The sequence below is a fragment of the Pipra filicauda genome, unplaced genomic scaffold (assembly GCF_003945595.2).
Source record: "Pipra filicauda isolate LSUMZ 115617 unplaced genomic scaffold, ASM394559v2 scaffold165_size2600900_pilon, whole genome shotgun sequence".
Lineage (NCBI taxonomy): Eukaryota > Metazoa > Chordata > Aves > Passeriformes > Pipridae > Pipra > Pipra filicauda.
In genome coordinates, this window is record NW_024104162.1 from 1831236 (window position 1) to 1850190 (window position 18955).

The 18955-nt window shown below is 40.9% G+C and overlaps 1 protein-coding gene across 3 annotated transcripts in view; it reads left to right on the forward strand.

The window, feature by feature from the left end:
- The window catches only part of CHCHD6 (coiled-coil-helix-coiled-coil-helix domain containing 6), a 109597-nt gene that overhangs the window by 19807 nt on the left and 70835 nt on the right, over window positions 1–18955 (forward strand). For 2 of the 3 annotated variants that reach the window (XM_039379394.1, XM_039379393.1), the window contains exons 5-6: window positions 11197–11217; window positions 16579–16662. In XM_039379394.1, the coding sequence (XP_039235328.1) occupies window positions 11197–11217; window positions 16579–16662 (105 nt within the window). The remainder of the gene's footprint in view (window positions 1–11196; window positions 11218–16578; window positions 16663–18955) is intronic. The other variant, XM_039379395.1, reaches the window with a different exon arrangement.

An 18955-nucleotide genomic window follows, 5' to 3' on the forward strand; every position in this document is an offset into this window, starting at 1 on the left:
AAAATAAATTAGTTCATGCAAAGTTAAAAAGAAAAATGGGAGATGAGAAGAGCTTCATGATGGAGGTGATGGAGCTCCATTGCCTCAGTTCTCTTGGCTGACACGAGTGAGATGCATGGAGAGAGCATTCCTTATCCACGTGGCAAGGAAGACTGGGCATTGTGGGGGAGCTGCTGCAGGAAAGGGTGGGTCAATCATCCCGATGGGCCACGTGTGGGAGAAAAAACAATACCAAACCCTGTAGCATATACTATAAAGTCTGGGACTGGGCGTCAGAGGGAGAACATCACTTCCTGGCTCTGTGTGTATGGGATGCTTTTGCCTCCTGTGAGTTTGTTGGCAGGTGTGGAGAGGAAGGATCCCACCCTGGCAAGTCAGCCGCCAGTGTGGCTGATGATTAATTGCCCTTTCTAAATTGCAATTATGTCAGTCACAGAGCCTGTGAATATTAATTCTGGATTTGCTGCTTGAAAGTGGGTGCTGATGAGACAGGTCCATTTTTCTGATGTCTCAGAAGTGGGATAAGTGCTGCAACCAGTAGTTACTACTGGAAGAAAGGGTTGCTGTGACTCTTTGCTTTGTGTCTTTCTTGCCTCTTCTTTTCCAGTGTTTCTGTTCCCTTCTTCAGAATCCTCTCAGTGCTTATAGTGGATTTTCCAGTCTGACAGTAGTAGGTGGCAGGCTGACACTTGGGGTGAGTTAATCACTGCAAGCAATATAAGTTACCTGGATTTGGTGGATGGCTTTCCACCATTCACTGCTGCTTCCTGAGTCCCTTAGAGACTTCAGAATGAAATAGGGATTGCTTTTTTTGCTGCTCCAGCTCTTTCTCTTCATCTCAAATGTGTGTAACCATTCATTCCATTATACTTAGATCTTTCGAGATAATTTTTTGATTGTGCCCTCTTGGAAGGATATTAACAGGCAAGCATCAGTACACTGTGACTGTTTTCCTTTCAGTAATCTGCTCAAATACATGGATGATGAAAATCTTGGTTTCTTCTGTGGTTTGGGTCTCTCTTATCAGCCCTGATCCTGTCTAGTATTTTCTGCATGAATCAGGACAAATTATTGCATCTTGCTTGTGCTTCAGTTTTCTTGGAATAGTAGTTATCTCAAAAAGTGTTGTCATGATGTGTTGATATTCACTGGGATTGTTGAAGGTGAATAGTGTGGTGCATTTTTAGCAAACAAAAATAAAATCCCTCAGAACCCTCTGGTAGTTTAGTTCTTTATCCTTTTTTCCATTTTTAAATATTTGTTTTTCTTTTAAAGCTTTTCTCAGTTTTCAGTTATAAGTGACTTTAAATAGCTATGTATTTCATTGCTTGTGGGGTTGGTATATGCGAAGCTATCAAACTGACGTATGATTTGTAAGAAACAGAATTAGATGGTGGAAGTTGCACAGAAATTGTCTGCCCTGTTTGCTCTTTTAGTTCTATGCTTTGTGTGGTTTGTACAAGTTGATTGTTTCCTGAAAATTTTTCAGAATGGAGGCATTAAAGAGCTGAAATTGTTGGGCATGTGAGTGCAAACTAATTACTTTGATTACTGTAGTTACTGTCCTACTGAATTAAAGGTGCTATGTGATAACCCCTATAAAAGCAAGGGATGTGACTTGAAGGCAACGGGAAGCCACTTGTAGTTCTGTGTCAGACTGCCAGGGAAAGGCTCGAAGAAAATTAGATGCAGCAGAGAACAGGAAAAAAAATGTTTTCAGTTTTTGCTTAGTGTGGTCTTTTCCTGGAAGAAAGGCATCTAGTCGGCACTTGGGTATGTTTTGGTAAAGGCATTTTACCAGTCTGGAGAGGCAGCGAGAGCAATCCCGGGACAGCAAGTTCACTGCTTCATTCCGGCTTTTCTATTTTCCCTATTTTCCAGCTTTTATAATTGAATGGTAAATTGCTTGTTTTCATCTGACTCTTTCATTTTGGAAAGCTCCAAGCAGTCTTGTATTGCTACTGTTGCCCTTTGAGGTGAAAATGAAGCATTTCGTTTTATAAAACAAGGGTGTTGAATAGACAGCGCTCCAACAATCAAGTTAGCTTTTTGTTGCTCATTCCTGTGGGTGTTATTTTTATCTTCCTCCTCCTGTTTCCCTGGTGCACTTTGTCTTAACTTTGGTGTAGGAACTACTTTGTCCAGTTAATGGCATTTAAGCTCTGAAGAGGTACTGGAGCTGCCTGCACCCCTGGCTTCCCAAAACACCATTTATTGATTTGGAGAATCTGCACTTAGAAACCTGCCTGTAAAATGCAAAGTTTTCAGTAGTGTCTGGCTGATACATAAGTTTGCATTGCATGGTAGGACTAGAGAAATCAAAAGCTTCAACCTCCATTTCTGTTTGGGTAGTATCTGTTTTCCTCAAAAATGCTTTGAAAACTTTGTTTTGTCATCAGCAATTGAGTTTTAGTTTCATGTCACTTTTCCTTAGGATAATATTCTCCAGCTGAATGGGTACTCCAAACATTAATTTTAATTAATTGAAGCAGTTTTGAAATATATATTTTTGTACTTAAACTGTTTCAGTAGGATTTGTTTCTGTAGGACTCTGTAGCAGCACACATTGCAAACCCTTCCTACAGGATACTGCTGAGACACTCCCTGGTTTAGGTAGCACCCGACAGACAAGTCTGGAGCCTGCTGTACAGTGGGGTAAGGTGTGTACTCTCCTGTTGGCACAAGGTGCAAATATCAACTCTTATTCAAGAAATGCCGAGGGACAGTCATGTTTAAAGACTGTGCAGGCTCAGAGATGATTTCTGTCTTTAACAACACATCTAATTATCCAGCAAGGGGGAATGGTATGATACTCCAGTGATTTATCTTGGAAAGGAGTTTAAGGATATCAGGCCAGCAAGTGGAGGTTTGCATTCTGAAAGTTAAGGTGTTTTGGAACAAAATATGCTGATCATCACCATCATGTCAGTAATTCTGATTTTTGGAGACTGAGAATGGAAACTAAAGCTTGCAATGGCTCTTTGCCTTGTTGTAAGAAGGAATTTATGGTAACTTGTAATGTGAGTTGAGAGAACAACCAGTGTTGTGGAAAGCTTGGGAGGAGAAGGGAGTCTGCTTTGGTGTGTTAGTGTCCTATTTGTTGTGTGTTTCTTCCCCAACATCGTGTTAGTAGACCTGGTCCTTTTTACTTGGCAATTCCAGTGCTTGTGAGTTCAGGGTAGGCTTTGCTTCCCTGGGGGTTGTGGTCTGAAAAGGATCCTGTGCTTACTGCTCGGGCACTGTGACCGGCGTGAGGAGGAAGGTGGGGACGGAGAACATGATCTCAGCAGCCGCCTGTCTCATTTCTGTCAATGTAAAGAGCTTTACAGAGACAAGTAATATTTTGCAATTGAGTTTCTCTTTTAAAGACACTCTGATGCTAATGTTGATTTAATAAGGTTCTCTCATTCTCTCTCCTTGCTTAATTTGAAACGTCTAATTTTGTGCTTCACAGTTCTGAACACAGAATTAGTGAGGGAAGAAGAGCCGGAGGCAGGGGGAGCAGAGTGCCACACCAGAAGTTGCCAGGGGAGATTGATTCAATAGAGTGAAAAGGTGCAAAAGGTTATATGACCACAGATCAGAACAACGTGATGGTGGTACTAATGAGAAGGAGAGCTTCATCCTTTAAAATGTTTTAAGATCTCTGTGCATGTATAACCAACCTTAAATGGAAAAGGGAGCATTGGAGTGTCGGTTTCTTTGAGTGGATTTTTCTTTTGATTTTTATATGGATGCAATATATAATATATGACAGGCAGCAAGGATAATGTTATGAGATAAATAAGCATTTAAAGGTGTTTATTTTAAAGGTTGTTTTGCTAAGTGCGGCATTTATTTTCAGAAATGTTGAGAGGTTGTGAGAGATTGTGAGTTTGATCTGGCTAATTTATTTTGTCTGAGCCTGAACTTGTGTTTTTCCTGCTGTAATTTTATTCTTGTGGAAGATGCTATTGACATCCACGGACATTTAATTCTTTTGTTTTGGGGATAAACGTAAATTTTCCAAAACCACAGTGCCAAAAGATTATCTAAAATATTGTACAAATGATAATAGTAATACAAGCTTTTCCTTTGCCTCCTGATTTGTTAGTGCACCTGTCCTCTACCTCTTAGGAAACCACACCTATGCAACAGAGTTGAAGCCTAATTTGCCACTTGCTTGAATTGGATGACAGTTCTTCACACAACTAAATGGACAGTGTAAAAGGAGTACAAGTTATGTTCAGCTTAGTTTTATGATAAGCTGCCAACATGTTTCATTGGAAGCCTCATTAAATTGCAATTAAATCCACAGGAAAAAAAAATAGGCCATCTCAGTGAATACTTGATAGATGAGTTTATGGTTTTCAGTGCTGGCCAGGGGCATAATCTGCTTCTTGCGGTTGGAGCTTGGTGAAAGCTTTGGTGAAGTCTCACCACAGGAGCACCAGAAAACAGCCCCAAGCACTGGAAGCTGCCTGTGGATGATGACCCTCCTCATGCATTTCTTCCATCTCATGCCCTTGATCAGATGGAAGTATTTGCTTCCTGACTCAAACCACGTATAACACCCTGCACTCTCCCTTTCTTGCCACATTGTTTCTGGTAATAGGAGCTGAACTTTAGCCAATTGCTTCTATTGAATTTGATAGCTAACACTGGATTCTACAGAGTTATCTCAAACACTTGGTTGGGGAGTGCGCTTGACCAAGCCAGTCTGCAGAAGGAATGAAACTTTAGGACCAACTGTTAATATAGATTCTAAAAAAAGCCTGGACCTGCCTTCAGGGGTTTCTTTTCTGCTGACTTGCAGTGCCTATAGTAACTAGTCTCCAGGAATATTTATCAGATCACTTGCCTGTCTGGTTATTTCCAGTCTATTGCACTGGTAAACTTATTTGATCAATAAATCAATCAACAGGTTCTTAAAATTACTTTGATTGACTTTGGAGGTGTGGCACACCAAAGGAGTTTACAGAAATTAAATGATTGTATATGCCCCAACTATAATTACAGAGCAAACAGAGTGGAGATGTGTTTGTAAATAGTATCTACTACTATAAATATAGCAATCTGTCTTTGGGGTTCTGTGATACTCTGTGCTGGATTGACTCTTTCAATTTGCAGACTCATGACGCATGAGTCTTAGCAGTCAGATGACCTGAGAGAGCTATATTTAGAGCATACACTATTTTAAAGCTAAATTTCAAGCTTCTTGCTTGTGATTAAAAAGTCCAGCAGTAAATACTTCTCTGGTTCCTTAGCATGTAGCATCATTTTTTTGAGCTTCAGAAGCTTCACTGAGAGCAAAATGTTGTTTTCTTTTCCTAAGGAAAGTTCCTCAAACTGCTTGACTCTTCCTGTTGCACCCAGTCTATGCCTTCCTCTTCTTGACAGCAGCAAGACCTGGTTTGTGGTCCTTGTTGATAAGACTACCAGGTACTGCTCCGTCATAGAAAGAGAGAATGATCTCCACCCACCCCTGATTTTTTTCCATGCCATCTGCCTTGAGTGAGAGTGTGTTGCATTGCCCAGTAAATGGTCATTGAGTCAACTTTGAGTTCTTGTAGTTCTTACAAGCGTTAAGCATTTCCACAATATAAAAACTGCTCTTTGCAAATTGTCCTATCAAATGGAAATCAACATTTTGCTGGCAGTGACATAGATTTGCAAGTTGCTCTTGATACGATCATTCCCCGGAGATTGCAATGTAAAAATGAAGAATGCAGTTTTACAATAGCCTGAAATCCTTGTTGTTGCTGCATCTACACTCCTCCTTTTGCAGATGATTTCATTATGATATACTCGAACTTCATTAAAAGATGCAACCTTGCAGCGTTTCCTCTGATCATAGCCTTGAAAGGAGCTGAGGCTTGCATGTATTTGAGAGCCAGTATGTTCTCTCCCTAAAACACACAGTGGTTTGCAAGTGCTTTGGAAGCAAGAATCAGAGTCTCTAGTGGACATTTTGTCTGTAGCTCAAAACCACAACTTAATTGGCAGCCTTTTCATAACCTAGGACATGCTGCAGGCAAAGACTGAGGTACATTTTCAGGATTGGTTGTAGGGAAATTTGGTGTTGACTGCCTGTGTGTCTTAAGTGATCACAGAAATGAGGGAGGTAGTAGTCAAGTTCCTCATTTCTATGTTTTTTAATTCCTTGGGAAGTCTCTGATTATTCTTTCCATGTGTTTTCACTCCATAGGTAACACCTTACTGCAAGCATGATTGTGTATGTGTACTAGCACAGACCATGTATTTTACCTTGAGTCCCCTGTGCTTTTTGTGGTCCTTTCAGTATGGCTTTGGAATCCATGTGATTTATACTAAATGTTGATTCCTGTATGTCTTTCCCACATACATCTTGGCCAACTGGTAGCTTGGATTCTGCCCTCGGAACGATACCAACCCTGTAAGGCTGTGTGAAGTGTGTTTTGTGTATGTCTAGGATGAAAGAACAGGGAGAACAGGAAAATTTACAAGGTTATCAAAGGGAGTAAAAACATAAAATATGATATTTGAAAGTGCACCTGACTCTCCACCTGCAGAGGTATTCATAGAGACAGACAGAGGATGCATGACCATGGCTGAAGGCTTTCAAGAATTTTCTTACTCAAGTAAGAAAAGTCTTTACCTGTATTAAAAAGCAGACCCAAAGTCAGCTGCATTTCTCTTAAACTATATAGTATTTGAGGTATTTTTTTAAATAAAAAAGAATAGATTTCTAATCTCGTGGCAGGAAATTTGTATTCGCTGTACTATACTAACCTGTGTCCATTGGCTGGTGCCTATAAATATCTCTTTTGGTCAGAGGCAGGTAAAAATTGCATGTAATGTCTGGGAGCAAATGTGGAAAGGGAATTCCTTCCCGACTCACAGGATTCATCGTTTTTACTGCTTGAAGGCATGTGGGTTGATTATGCATGTCATCTTGACTTTTTTCAAAACAGTGGTTGTGTTTGAAATACTATGTTTGACTCGGAAGCTAATATATTTGGTATTTAAGAATCTGGCAAGAGAAAGCTCTGTCCCCATATGCATGCACAGCAATGGGATTGGGATGTAGGCATGCATAACTGTTATTTTCCCCCGTCTGTCCTATCCCTAGAAAGCCATATGCCACCCTTAGGCTAACGTAATGGGAGTCTGTATTAATGATTATGAGCTAGAAATAATCCAAGAAGAGTTGAGTGGCCTTTGTTTCTAGCTTTCTGAGAAATACCTCCTTGACTCAGTAGGGTCTGAAATATGTTCTGGGATAGGAAGTCATAATTAATACAGAATTTCATGATGCCCTCTCTTGAGGGTTGGTTGTTTTGGGGGGTTTTTTGTGCTAAATTGGTCAGGGACTTGGAGATTCTTAAGTCTAACAGGCAGAGTAGGAATTTAAGCAAGGAGGTAAAAATTTAGAGGGAGTCGTTGACTCACCTGCTATCAGAAATAAGCATCTTGAGCATACATCTCTAGAGAGGCTGTGCTCTACAAGATTTCTATAGACATTGAATGCCTTGTCTGTTGGCAGCGTACAAAATGAAAACTGTATGTATGCATGTATAGAAGTGGTGATGGGAAAAGGAGAATGTGGAAATGGGCTGAAGTATTAAAGCAAGCAATGAAAGCAGATGGTTTACTTTGGATTTTATAAAATAGCTTTCTCTTTATTTTGTTTTAAATGAAAACCATTAACTGTCGGCATTGCAAACCTATTTGTAGCAGTACCATAAGTATTAGGAGTGCAGTTGTCCCTGAATCATAAAAGGGCAAAGGGTTTTTCGGCTGCTTCCCGTCTTCATGTTTATAGAATTGTGTATGCTCTGTACACATTAGAGTTGAGCAATTTCATCACAGCCTTTCCTCAAAATTGATTGCTGTTCAGTGTCTCTTCCTGCTTTTCTCCCTTGTCAGTTGGTTACATCTCAGACTCTCATTACATTTAATATTGATACTGCTTCACTTTTTCACTAAACTAGAAGAGTTTAAGGGTCTGGCGTGGATACTGAAGGTCCAGATATTCTTTAAATGCTTTAATTCCTATAATTGTGGACAAGTTTAGTAGTGGATTATTGCTTTAAGAAGAAATGACTCTTTGCTCATTCAGTGATGAAGTCTGGTCATCAAGATGCTAGAATATGTGCTGCAGAGCTCTTCGATACTGACATGAGTGCTAAAGTTGTCGCCAGCAGCTGTCTTGGGTTTTGGGCACCTGCTGCCTTTCATTTCTTGCATCTCCCACTCTATCTTCCACTCCCAAAGTTGGCAGTGCCCCTAAAAATACTCTGTTTTGAGTTCTTAAGTAGAAGATCTCCACCAAGCTGGTAGTCTGGATTCCCGAGTCATCGGTCCTGCTGCAATGAAATGAGTTATATGACAGAGTTACTGACTTTGGCAAGGCAATGGACATAAGGGGGAAGCTGGTTCCAGTCAGGTTACAAAGGCATTGCCCTTGCTAAGGCTTCTATTTTATCCTACTGATCCCTCCCTCCATCCCCACCAATCCCAGAACTGTTTTGATTTCTCACTGCCATTCTTACATTTGCCCAGACTATGACAGACCTGAGTGCTGTACCTGATGTGTAGGGGTGATGTTGTGTATAGGTTTGGGAAAAGATGCTGGGAATTGTCCATACGAGTGAAATACTAATTTAGCGCTGTATTCTTGATTCCACTGGAGGTTGGACTGTTGATATCTATATGGGAAAACATCCCCTGCCTGAGTAATTAATGCTCAAATGTGAAATTTTTGGAAGCACAGATGCATTACTTGCGTAGTTCCCATATTCAGTCAGAGTCTTCTCTGGGTGGACTCTGTCATCTTTCCCCCCTGTATGAATACTTAGGGCATGGGGTTGCTGGTTTGGCCTGAGATCCTCTTTCAGTAACCTTTTGCCTCTGATACAGTTAAGAGGAATATCTTGATCCGATTTTGACCTCAAGTGATTAAGTCCTGTATTTATTCATCTTCCTGTGCTACCCAGTGAGTTACCTGGAAGACTTCTCTTTTTCAGGAGAAGAGTTCGAAAGTATTGACCGAGGGTGCTGAAAGATGACTTGTGTCCCTTGTAAAACTCACAAGCTGCCATCTGTGAACTAGAAGTGAAGCTCACTTGGTCAGGAAGCAAGGAAACCAGATATTGCTCATTTCTTAAACAGATTGCTTAAACTTCAAAAATATTAGTGGGCAAACTGTGTCTTTTGTTGTCAGTCAAAGCTGGTAATTCAGGTCTGCAAAGAGATCTTGGCACATGCTTAGAAGGTAGCAAAACTTAAACCAGGAGCCCTCTAGAGTTTTCATTTTTGTATTATTTTATTACTGTATTTTATTTAGTCTGTGCTTCTCTCCAAATGTAGTTATTTTTTTCCCAATGCAGCAATGTGTCCTACTGCATGTACACATTTTAATTTTCTTATTTTCATTCAGTGGAGTGTATCTGTCTATTCTTGGAGTAATAATTTTCCCCCTCCTGAAAGCTGACAAAATTAAAACCATTGGCAGTACCTGCAGAAGAGATGCCCTGTGGTTATTAACACTGTTGTATTCCTCTAAAACCCCAAATCTGCAGCTGTGCATTGTATCTCATGGGGCACCTGATTCCTTCTCCTTGCTCTCTTCTCAGCAAGTATCCAGTATCACTTAGTACCTTGGGTTCATTTTGTCATGCAAGTGTTTGTCCACCAGGAATGTCAGTTTGTGGCTTGGGCACCCAGGGATGACAGATGTACATCCAGTAAAGAGTTAATGGTGTGCATGACCTACCTGCTGAAATAATAACAGGCACCATAAAGAGTACTGTGTTCCTCCTGTCCATCTGCTGAGGATGGACAGGCTTGCAATTGCTAAAATGTAAAAACAAAGCTAAGTACATCTGTCCTGACTGTAAAAATCATCAGGAAGAAAAATATTATTCAAATCAGGCTTTTGTCAAGATTGTTCAGTGATTACCAGTGAACACCTGTTGTGTACTGGTTTGTTTGGCCATAGACTTGATGCTGCTATATCAAACCTGTCTGCAGAAAGGGGGGAATTGGCTTCCCCCAGCTGAACTGTAGATGGTGAGTTCCAGCCCTCTGAACTGTTGCAAAGGTTGAGGATGGATGACACCCATAGCTGATGACACATCACCCCTCAGTTTCCTGAAGTAGTTGCTCTGTGCCATTAAAATGATGGCAGATTCCATAAACATATTACCCTCCACCGTCTGCTCCCTCTGGCACTGAACTATGACCAAGAGGAAAGTTCCTCGTGCCCTGTCAACTCCCCTCAAATAAATAATCATAATAAAGAAGACCAGTATTTCTGAAGTTCCTGCTTAGCAAATGGGCTCTGATTGAATGCAATCCTGAGAGGCAGAGAAGGCTTGCAGCCCTTGACAGCAAATGAGAGCTGTACCTGCCTCATAAATGCCTTGGCTTCAAAAGGAGGTGGTTATGGGCATGAAATGTTTATCATCTTGTACTTGCTTTGCTGCTGCTGGGTTACTGTGCAAGTAAAAAGTAGTAGTAAGTAAAGAAGAGGCAATACTGCAACCTGCTTTTTCTGCTTGTTTCTACACTTAAGTAGACTTGTGGACAAAGTAGGAGCAGGTGGAGGTAGCTCGGATTTGACAGAGGTTTGGACTGTGCACTAAAGATGTGTTCAGTTACCTATGAAGGGGGATTTGACTGGAAATCTGATCAGCAGCTGGCTTTCTGTTAGGAAGCAGTCTTTGAAATTGTCCATGGAAGAAGATGACTTGCTATGTAGGTCAGCTTGTGCATTTAAAAATGCACTTGCGAAAGGATACTTGTTTTTTTGCACATAATTGGAAGCAGCACAGTTGGTGACAACCTCCTTTTGAGTCTGCTGAGCACTGCCATGTTACATGTTGTGTATATCGACATCTCTGTCGTTGTGCAGCACCTTGTATGGCTCCTTGGAACTGGCTATTTTCCAACTGCCTTTGCTTAGCTCCCACCCTACATGGGGATCCTGCGGTAGGGTGTGGGGACTTTGCTTTGGTTTTGGGGGCACATGTGCTTTTGTTTTGTTTTAACAGCACGGTTCCCAACAGGGGACAGCACTGCATTGCCTAAGATGCTTGTCATTTTTAAGGAACTTTTCTAAACTTGTCATCCTAAAAGCTATATTGCACAGCAGCAGGCGGCCTCCATAAATCACTGATTTCTCTTTTTCTTCTCTTTCCCTTCCTTTCTCTGTTGCGCCCTCTTTATTCCAAGCCTGCGGATTTGGACGCCTGGGTAAGCTCTCTTTTTTTTGTCTGGATCTTGCTTATTCCAAGTGTCATGTTGTTACTGCGCGCGTACAGATTGTTATTGCTGAGCACAGATGCAGGATTTTATTTTCTGTCATTACATTTTAAAAGGTGTTCAGCTAGAAAATTGCATATTATTTCCTCCATAAAGATTTTCACTGGCTCCTTTTGTGTAGCTTACAGCTGCTGAAACCGAACTTGATCTGGTGATGTGTGTTGTTGGCTAAGGGAGCAGCAGAAACAGGAGGAAATGAGGGTTACACCACTACTGCTTTTTAAGGCACTGGGTTGCATCTGCATTCTAAAACAAAACCCAGTCACCTGCCTTCAAGAGAATGAGAGGTAGGACAAAAAGCCAGTGATTTTGTAGGCCTCGTGTGTCTGGAGTAACAATTGCAGACAGCTCCACAGTAGTGGTGATATTTCTGCTGGTGCCAGTGGAGGTTGAGTCAACCCTCCTCTATGGTTACTTGCCCGCTACAAGCCTCACTGTAAAGTTCTGCTTTAGTCTCAGGCACGAAGTGCACAAACTGCCTCTTACTATTTCAGTGTTGCCCTTTCAACTCTGTCATTCCCTTTAGACTTGGTCAGGAACATGCCAGCTAGCTAATTTTGGAGTTAGCTCTGTTCTTCAGTGAATTGCTGTAAATTTCATTCTTCTCATCTTGAGATCTTTAATAGCATTTGTTTTTTTCCCCTGCCACCTGGGCTGTTACCAGGACTGGAAGAGACTTGGGAAAGCATGACGTATTAGAAGCTGCAGTTGTGAAGTGGGGCAAGGTGAGGTGCCCAGCCGAAACATCTCTGCTGTGCTGCTGCAGGGATGCTACTGGGTACCTTTGGGGGAAGCTGATAACTCCTCTCAGCAAAAAGAGGATGATGTAGAAGCTAGGCATTTGATAGATTTAAGGACCTTTCCTTTATCCTTGTAGCTTATTTCTCTGCTTCTGACTGATTATCTAGGCATCCTCTCACTAGCTTGTCTGTGAGTGGTGGAAGCATTTTGCCAGGAAGATAAATATTTTTGCAGTAATCTTGTCAAATTCTGTGACTTGCCTTTGAGGAAGTTCTTTATAGGTTGAGGTTTGGATCTTTCCTTCTAACTTGAGTTGCCCTTTGCAGAGAGGGTTGGGTTGTTTTGGTTTTTTTTGTCCTCCAGTAGAGTCTTCTCCATGCCCTCTCCTGAAATCCCAGAATCCCAAGTGTTGTGGAGAGAGACAACCTGATGGTAGCAGTCAGCTGTGGGCTGTGCTATTGCTGCACTTTATTTCTGGGTGCCACATTCCCTACTGTCATCTGACCCTGCCAAGAAGCCCTTTTTTTCCAACAGATTTCCTTCCTAGTTTTCATGTTTAACAGGATGATGAGGTGGGATGGTGATTAAAAATAATAAAAATCTGGTGATACTTTGTGGAGGGCAAAGCCAAAGCTAATTTAGGAATGGCTGTAGCTAGAGTGAAGCCCAGGTCTAGAAGATTGGTTGCACAGTCTCATTTGTGGCATGTTGGTGTCAGTTCAGGACAAGGCTAAGAGTGTCTGGCTTTGTTCATAGAGAGTGAACCAATATTCTTTCATTACCTCAATTAGGAGGCTTGTAAATATTTCTTTTGACCTGTTTGTCAGCGAACAGGCCAGTGCTTGAATTCTTCGGTTGAGTCAGTATTTAATGCATAGCTTTAGAATATGCTTGCACAGGGAAAGAAGGAGGCAGAGAATTGCGTGTGACTCTGCCCTGGCTCTTTGTCTCTGTTCAAAGCAGCACTGAGATAACCTGCATAACTTTGGACTGTGGAAAAAGTGTAAAGATAAAGCAGAGGAAGAATCTGAAAGAGCCCCCAACCAGTCCATGGATCCATGCCCATGGAAGCTCTAGTAGCGTGTCAGTAGTATGCCTTCACTGTCCTTTTGTAAGAATGCTTTGTAAGAGTGCTTGTAACTTCTGACACCATCACAGGGGATTTTTGAGCATTTCTTGAATATATCTTGTACCTTGCTTTTGTACAGAGAACAGTGGCCAATTGCAAATATGTCCCAGGGTACATTTTTAAGTTTTGGCTGCGTTTCTGTGTTTTATAGCTGAGTACATTCTTCTTTCCCTCTCTCTCCTTTGTTTCTGTGTTCATACTTCTTGGACATCACACTCTGCTGTTCACATTCTACACAGCTTAGATGTTGTTTCTGGGCTTTGGTCAGCTCTTGCATAATATGTTCAAGCTCTGATGGTGTTTCTGCAGTGTGGAAGTTGAAATGCAGCTTTCTGATATCTGATTTTCAAACCAGTGTGTTATCATGCATATCTTCCCTTCTCCTTCCTTCTTTAGTTCTAAAGGCCTCTTTGTGAAAAGTGTATCTAATGCTTTGTTAGGCACCTGCAATCTCAATCCCCTGTGGAATTGTAATCATCTCCATAGCAGCCAATTCTGGCTGGGACATCACAGGCTTCTGACTTCAGGTAGGGAATAAGCAGCAGGACTAGGGGAACTCTTAATAAATATCCTATATTCATTCAAAATGTCCCTGGTTGCCTAACCCAGTTTGGAACAGTGAATATTTCAAATGACACATGCTCTGACTGTACCGTTCATACTTCAAACGCCATCGTAAAGTGTACTAAAGTTTCTAGTAATAACAGCTGGGGCTAGAGGGAAACAAAAAGCAACTTTGAAGCAGATCTGTCACAAATGGAATATTGCTCAGTGTACTTCAATGCACTGAAACAGCAGCTCTTGAAAACAAGCAAGGCATTGAAAATATGTTTGTGTTGCAAGTACAAGTTTTCTCTGCAACCTCTGGTTCATCACACATTATGGGCGACAAGTGGAACATAATGGAGGATAATATGGGAGATATTACTTAGGGGGAAGAATGGGCAGAATTCTAACATTGTAGTCTGCAGTTGGGAGATCCGGATTTGGTTCTTTGACATCAATTTTGCGAGACCCAAGGGAAGTGGCACACAGAATGTCTGTCTGCTGCAGGGTGCATTGGTGTGGAGAAATTATTCACTGTGGGCATGCCAGCTCCAGTGAGGTTTGCTTGAGAGTCCATGGGTCGTCATCATGTAGTTCAGCACCTTACTCGAGAGATTAGGTATTTGACTGGTGTTCCCTTCCAGAGTTGTCATATGGATAAATATCCTGAATTTCTTGGTGAACAAGGTCAGGCAAGCTCACGAGTTGAAAACATGAGTGAGCGTGTGGGTACAGAGTGAAGCCTCTTGCCCACCTGTATTGTTACAACATCAGTTTTGAGCTTCCAGAATAGTCTGCTATCCCAAGGTGACTAGCACTACCACATAATGAAGTTATTTAGATTAAAAGGAAGCTTTCTTGAGTTTTTAGGAATTCATCATTTGACTCTTTTTTTTTTTTTTCTTTCTTCCTTTCTTCCTTCACATGAAAAGCACCTTCCATCTGAATCATGCAGAGGGGTCGGTACTGTCTTATTCTTTTTTCTTTTCCTTATTTATTTTATCCTTAAGGAAATAGAAGTCACTGGTTTAGTAATCTGATTTTATGGGTGTTATGCAGAAAATCCACTGGAGAATCGGGGTCCTTTGGTCACCCACCAGACCGCCCCACCTTCTTACATCTGTTTCATTTTATTTTAAGTTACTTAGTCCTTTTCTGTGGAGAAGATGGATATTGGTTGAGAGGGACAGTTATGGTTCTCTTACTGGAAAATGGTCATAATTTTGGCACTTACAAACTACCCATCACTGCCCCTATTGTTGCTGTGATATCTCTTTTTCAGGCTACATGTATGGGGCACCTCATTCTCATCCCTCTCCCCATCCTGTTCCAGCTGGTTTGCAGGTTAGAAGTTGTGTAGCAGCTCTGGTTAAAGCAAAGCTAGAGATTTTGCTTTTAATCAAATGTCTTCGAGAGCAAGAGGAAATAGATATGAATCTGTACTGCTTGTGTGTTACCCTTGTCTGGGGTGGCAAACATGGAACCCAAAATATTTATTTTTTTAAAAACAAACAGAAACACACACCACACCACTACAACCCTCCTATTTCATGTGCTCCTTTTCTTGCTTACTTATCAACCACCCTCATTGCCTAAATTAAAATCTCTTCTAAACCCTATTATAGCACTGTATTTCCATCAGCAGGGAAGCAGACAGAAGGACATGCACAGTAACTTGCTTTCAGATGTAATTTTTCTCGTTAGCAATGGCTTTTGGCCATAAAATGACAGGTCTGAGCCCACAGGGATGTTTTTGTCCCAGCTGCTTAATCATATTGGACCAGCATTTTCTGTGGTTGTACCATCATCATTAGAAGTTAAGAGCAATGCTGCTGGGGTGTTATGGATTGGCAGGGTTTGTGTCCATGTTAAACAGGCTATTCATTCTGTTTTTGAAAGGTCTTCTGCCTGCTGATGACTTATGTGGCCCCAGAGATTTTGGGGTGTGATGGGCAGTGAAGAACAAGTGCTATTTGTCTTGCTATTGCTGCTTGTTATTTTTAAACTTTAAAAGTTTGATTCAGTTCCATCAATGCCATGTTTCCTTAATGCTAGTGCAGTTTTGTGTTGGGAATGCAATGAAGTGGTGCTGGGTGTAAAGAACCAGAGGGCTACAGTTCATTGCTGTACCCACACAGATTTTTTTAATTGAGCACTGTTTAGTTGGTGACCAGGTTATTCTGAAGCAAGAGCTTATATGCCAGCTTTGTTGGTATATAAAGTCACCTTTGTACTTTGAAGATGGAGGAGAAGTTGTCTGACACCTCTCTCCCCTCTGAGTCTGCAGCACCCAGCCAGAGGAACTCTGAGGGTGCTGATGGGGAATGCACAGAGGGTGTGTGAAGGGAGTCCTTAATTACCAGGGTAGTCCTATGTATGTCTGCTGTGGGGAAGTATTAAATCTACAGAAGCTTTCTGACACTCCAAGGGACAAGAGTTTATAAAGTGGAGGATTTGAGTGTATTTTTTTAAGGTAAGGTAAGGTGAAGAACATTGGAGTAATGACTGTCATGACTCAGAAAAACAAAGACATGGGTAAGATGGAGTTCTGAAAAAGGCAATAGGAAGGTGTCACCTTGTTACAATCATATGTTTCCAATTAATAAGAAGTAGTAAAATCAAGGTTATGAGTTTGAGTATGATACTAATAAGAGCATTTCAAACTTCTGGGGATAACCCAAAATGAGCTGCAAATACTCAAGGTTTGTAGTTCCACCATGAGGGATCCCTTGCACCAGTCCTGAGCAGTGATTTTTTTTTTTTTTTTTTCCGTTTTTAAAGTTCTTTCCAGTCTGTGTGCCATGTGCTTTCCTTGCACTCATATTGTTTATTTTTAATTTCTTCTTCTGCTGATGCTTTTTTGTTGTTCTTCCCAGGCTGTGGAGCTGAGAGGCAGGGAGGCAGAGTTGAAGCGACAAGAGGCCTTCTATAAGGAGCAGCTGGCCCGCATTGAGAGGAAGGTAGGGTTAAATTGTCTTTATTTGTGCCCTCTGCACACTGCTGGGGTCGGACATGGAACTGTGTGGATCCAAAGAGCAGAGAACCAAGAAGGGTTGTGCTGAAACCTGGAAATCTCAACTCCCACTGTCTTGTCTGCCCCCCACCCCTTATGTATGTGCTAGAAAAGCTGTATGAATCTTTTGAGCAACTTGCATTTGAAAGATAAAGGTTTTTTTTAACTGGATGATTTTTTTTAAAAAGATTTCTGGTAGTTCAAACTCTATTTTCTTTTTCACCATGGGGTTTAGGTGAAAGCTAAATTGAAGCAAAACAAGTGCCCTGTTTTTTATTCCTTTTGTTAAAAATCCTTTCCTAAATTAAAAAAAAAAAAAACCAAAACCAAAAAAAAACATAACACCACAATATAAATCTTGCTATAAATGCAAATTAAAGTTGTAATATTAATTTTTCTCTGGGGAGCCCCACAGTTCAAAGAATGGTGCTGCAGTGCACTGCCTGCTTCTTGCTGGATAAGCCTTCGAAATGAACGTGATTTAAAGAGACACTGTCAAGCATCTTTTAAGCCTGAAATGACCTTTGAAAATCCATTTAGGGATTTGAATCTCTCCCCTAAACGTGGGATTTGCTTCTCTGTTTAATTGTTTACCATGATGAGTTTTTAAAAATTGATGCCATAAAAATAGGAGCAGCCATGCTGTTCCTTATGAACTAATGTGTTCTTCACTTCCTGGCAAAATGAAATAATGTTATAAGTAGTCTTTATTTTTTAATAAATGTGGAGAATAATCTTCTCCAATTTGAAGCAATTAGACCTCCTGACAGGGAGTTGCATACATTCGACTTGTAGTTGTGTTGTGTGACTAAAAAGAAATGCAAACAATTCTGAAAAAGGGAGGTTGTAAAAAGACAGAGAAATCAATCAGCTTTACTACCAACATGTAGCATGATGGTGAGTATGGAACATGGGAAAATTGCAGATTATAGAGACGGTAGGAAACTGTTGGCATATCTATTCCTGTTCTCATTCCCTGCTAGTCCATGATTGTCCATGCAGCACTTTTCTTAAACCATCGATGGTAAAACATGCCCACGAGCAATTTCACATGATACAGTTTAGCAACACTTTTAATCCACGCAGTTCATTAAAAATAAACTATTAAAACTACCACTCAGTGTTGCATTCGGATTTTAAATTCTATTTCTAGATAATGGGGATTGTTCAGTGAAATTGCAAACAATCTAGCAGCTATCGTTCTAATTATCACAGTTGTCCATATGTTCATACGCAAAGGGGATTTTTGCAATTTCTTGGTCCCATGCTGTGTGCTCCTATTATGTTCTTCTCTCCGGATCTGGTTTCACGAAGCGGAAATTGCAGGGAAAACCTGTGTGTGCGTCTGTCCTTTATGGACAGTGGAGTGGGGAGAAGTTTGTGTCTGGGCTTCATTGTCCCCTTTTTGAAATCTTTTGTTGTGGTTTATGTTTTCAAGTCCATGCCCCTTGCTACAGGGACACCCTTTTAAACAATGAGAGGGATATTCTAGTGCAGGATCTTCTCGGGGGGAGTAAGGTGGCTTGCCTGCAGTCCTATTCAAACTGCAGAGCTGCAGAGGAGCTATCTTCTAGTTGTTAGGTGTACAAAAGCAAGTAGATAAAAAGAACAGGTTTTTTTCTTTCCTCTCTTGAAACATTAGATAGTTTCTGACCCTTAAACACTAGTGTTTTGCTGGTAATGAAACAGAAGAATGCCTCCAACCGTTAGTCTGGATTGGAGTGGGAGGTGGTGGGGGCTAGAAGGGAGAGGAGAGAAATGTACTTGAAACAGTGTAATAAAGCTTAATTGTATTAGTTTTGAAAAAGGTTTTTGATCTTCTCTGTGGATAATTTTATTCCTATAATGGCTGGAAAGATGGAAAATGCAGTGCAGAACAATCTTTTTTATTAGCTGTTGCTTTTATATAATTCTGCTTTTATTTGTTGAATACACGCAGACCTTGACACTTATTTATTTATTTTTCCTTCCACTGTGCTAAAGCTTTCCAACTCAGGCTTAAATATATTTTTATATATCTGTGTATATGTGTGTCTATATTAGAAAAAAGCTGTCAATAAGGGGATGAGGTGGGGAAGAGCTCTGAAATAGAAGTTTGCTTTCTCTGCTGTTTTAAGAGGGGATGGTCACTTGGAATGTGGTTGCTGGTAGTTTGAAGCTATTGGCTGTGGGTGAATAGATGTGATGGCTCAGCATGGAATTAGCATGCTGAAATTTCTGCTTCTGAGGATCAGGCTGTC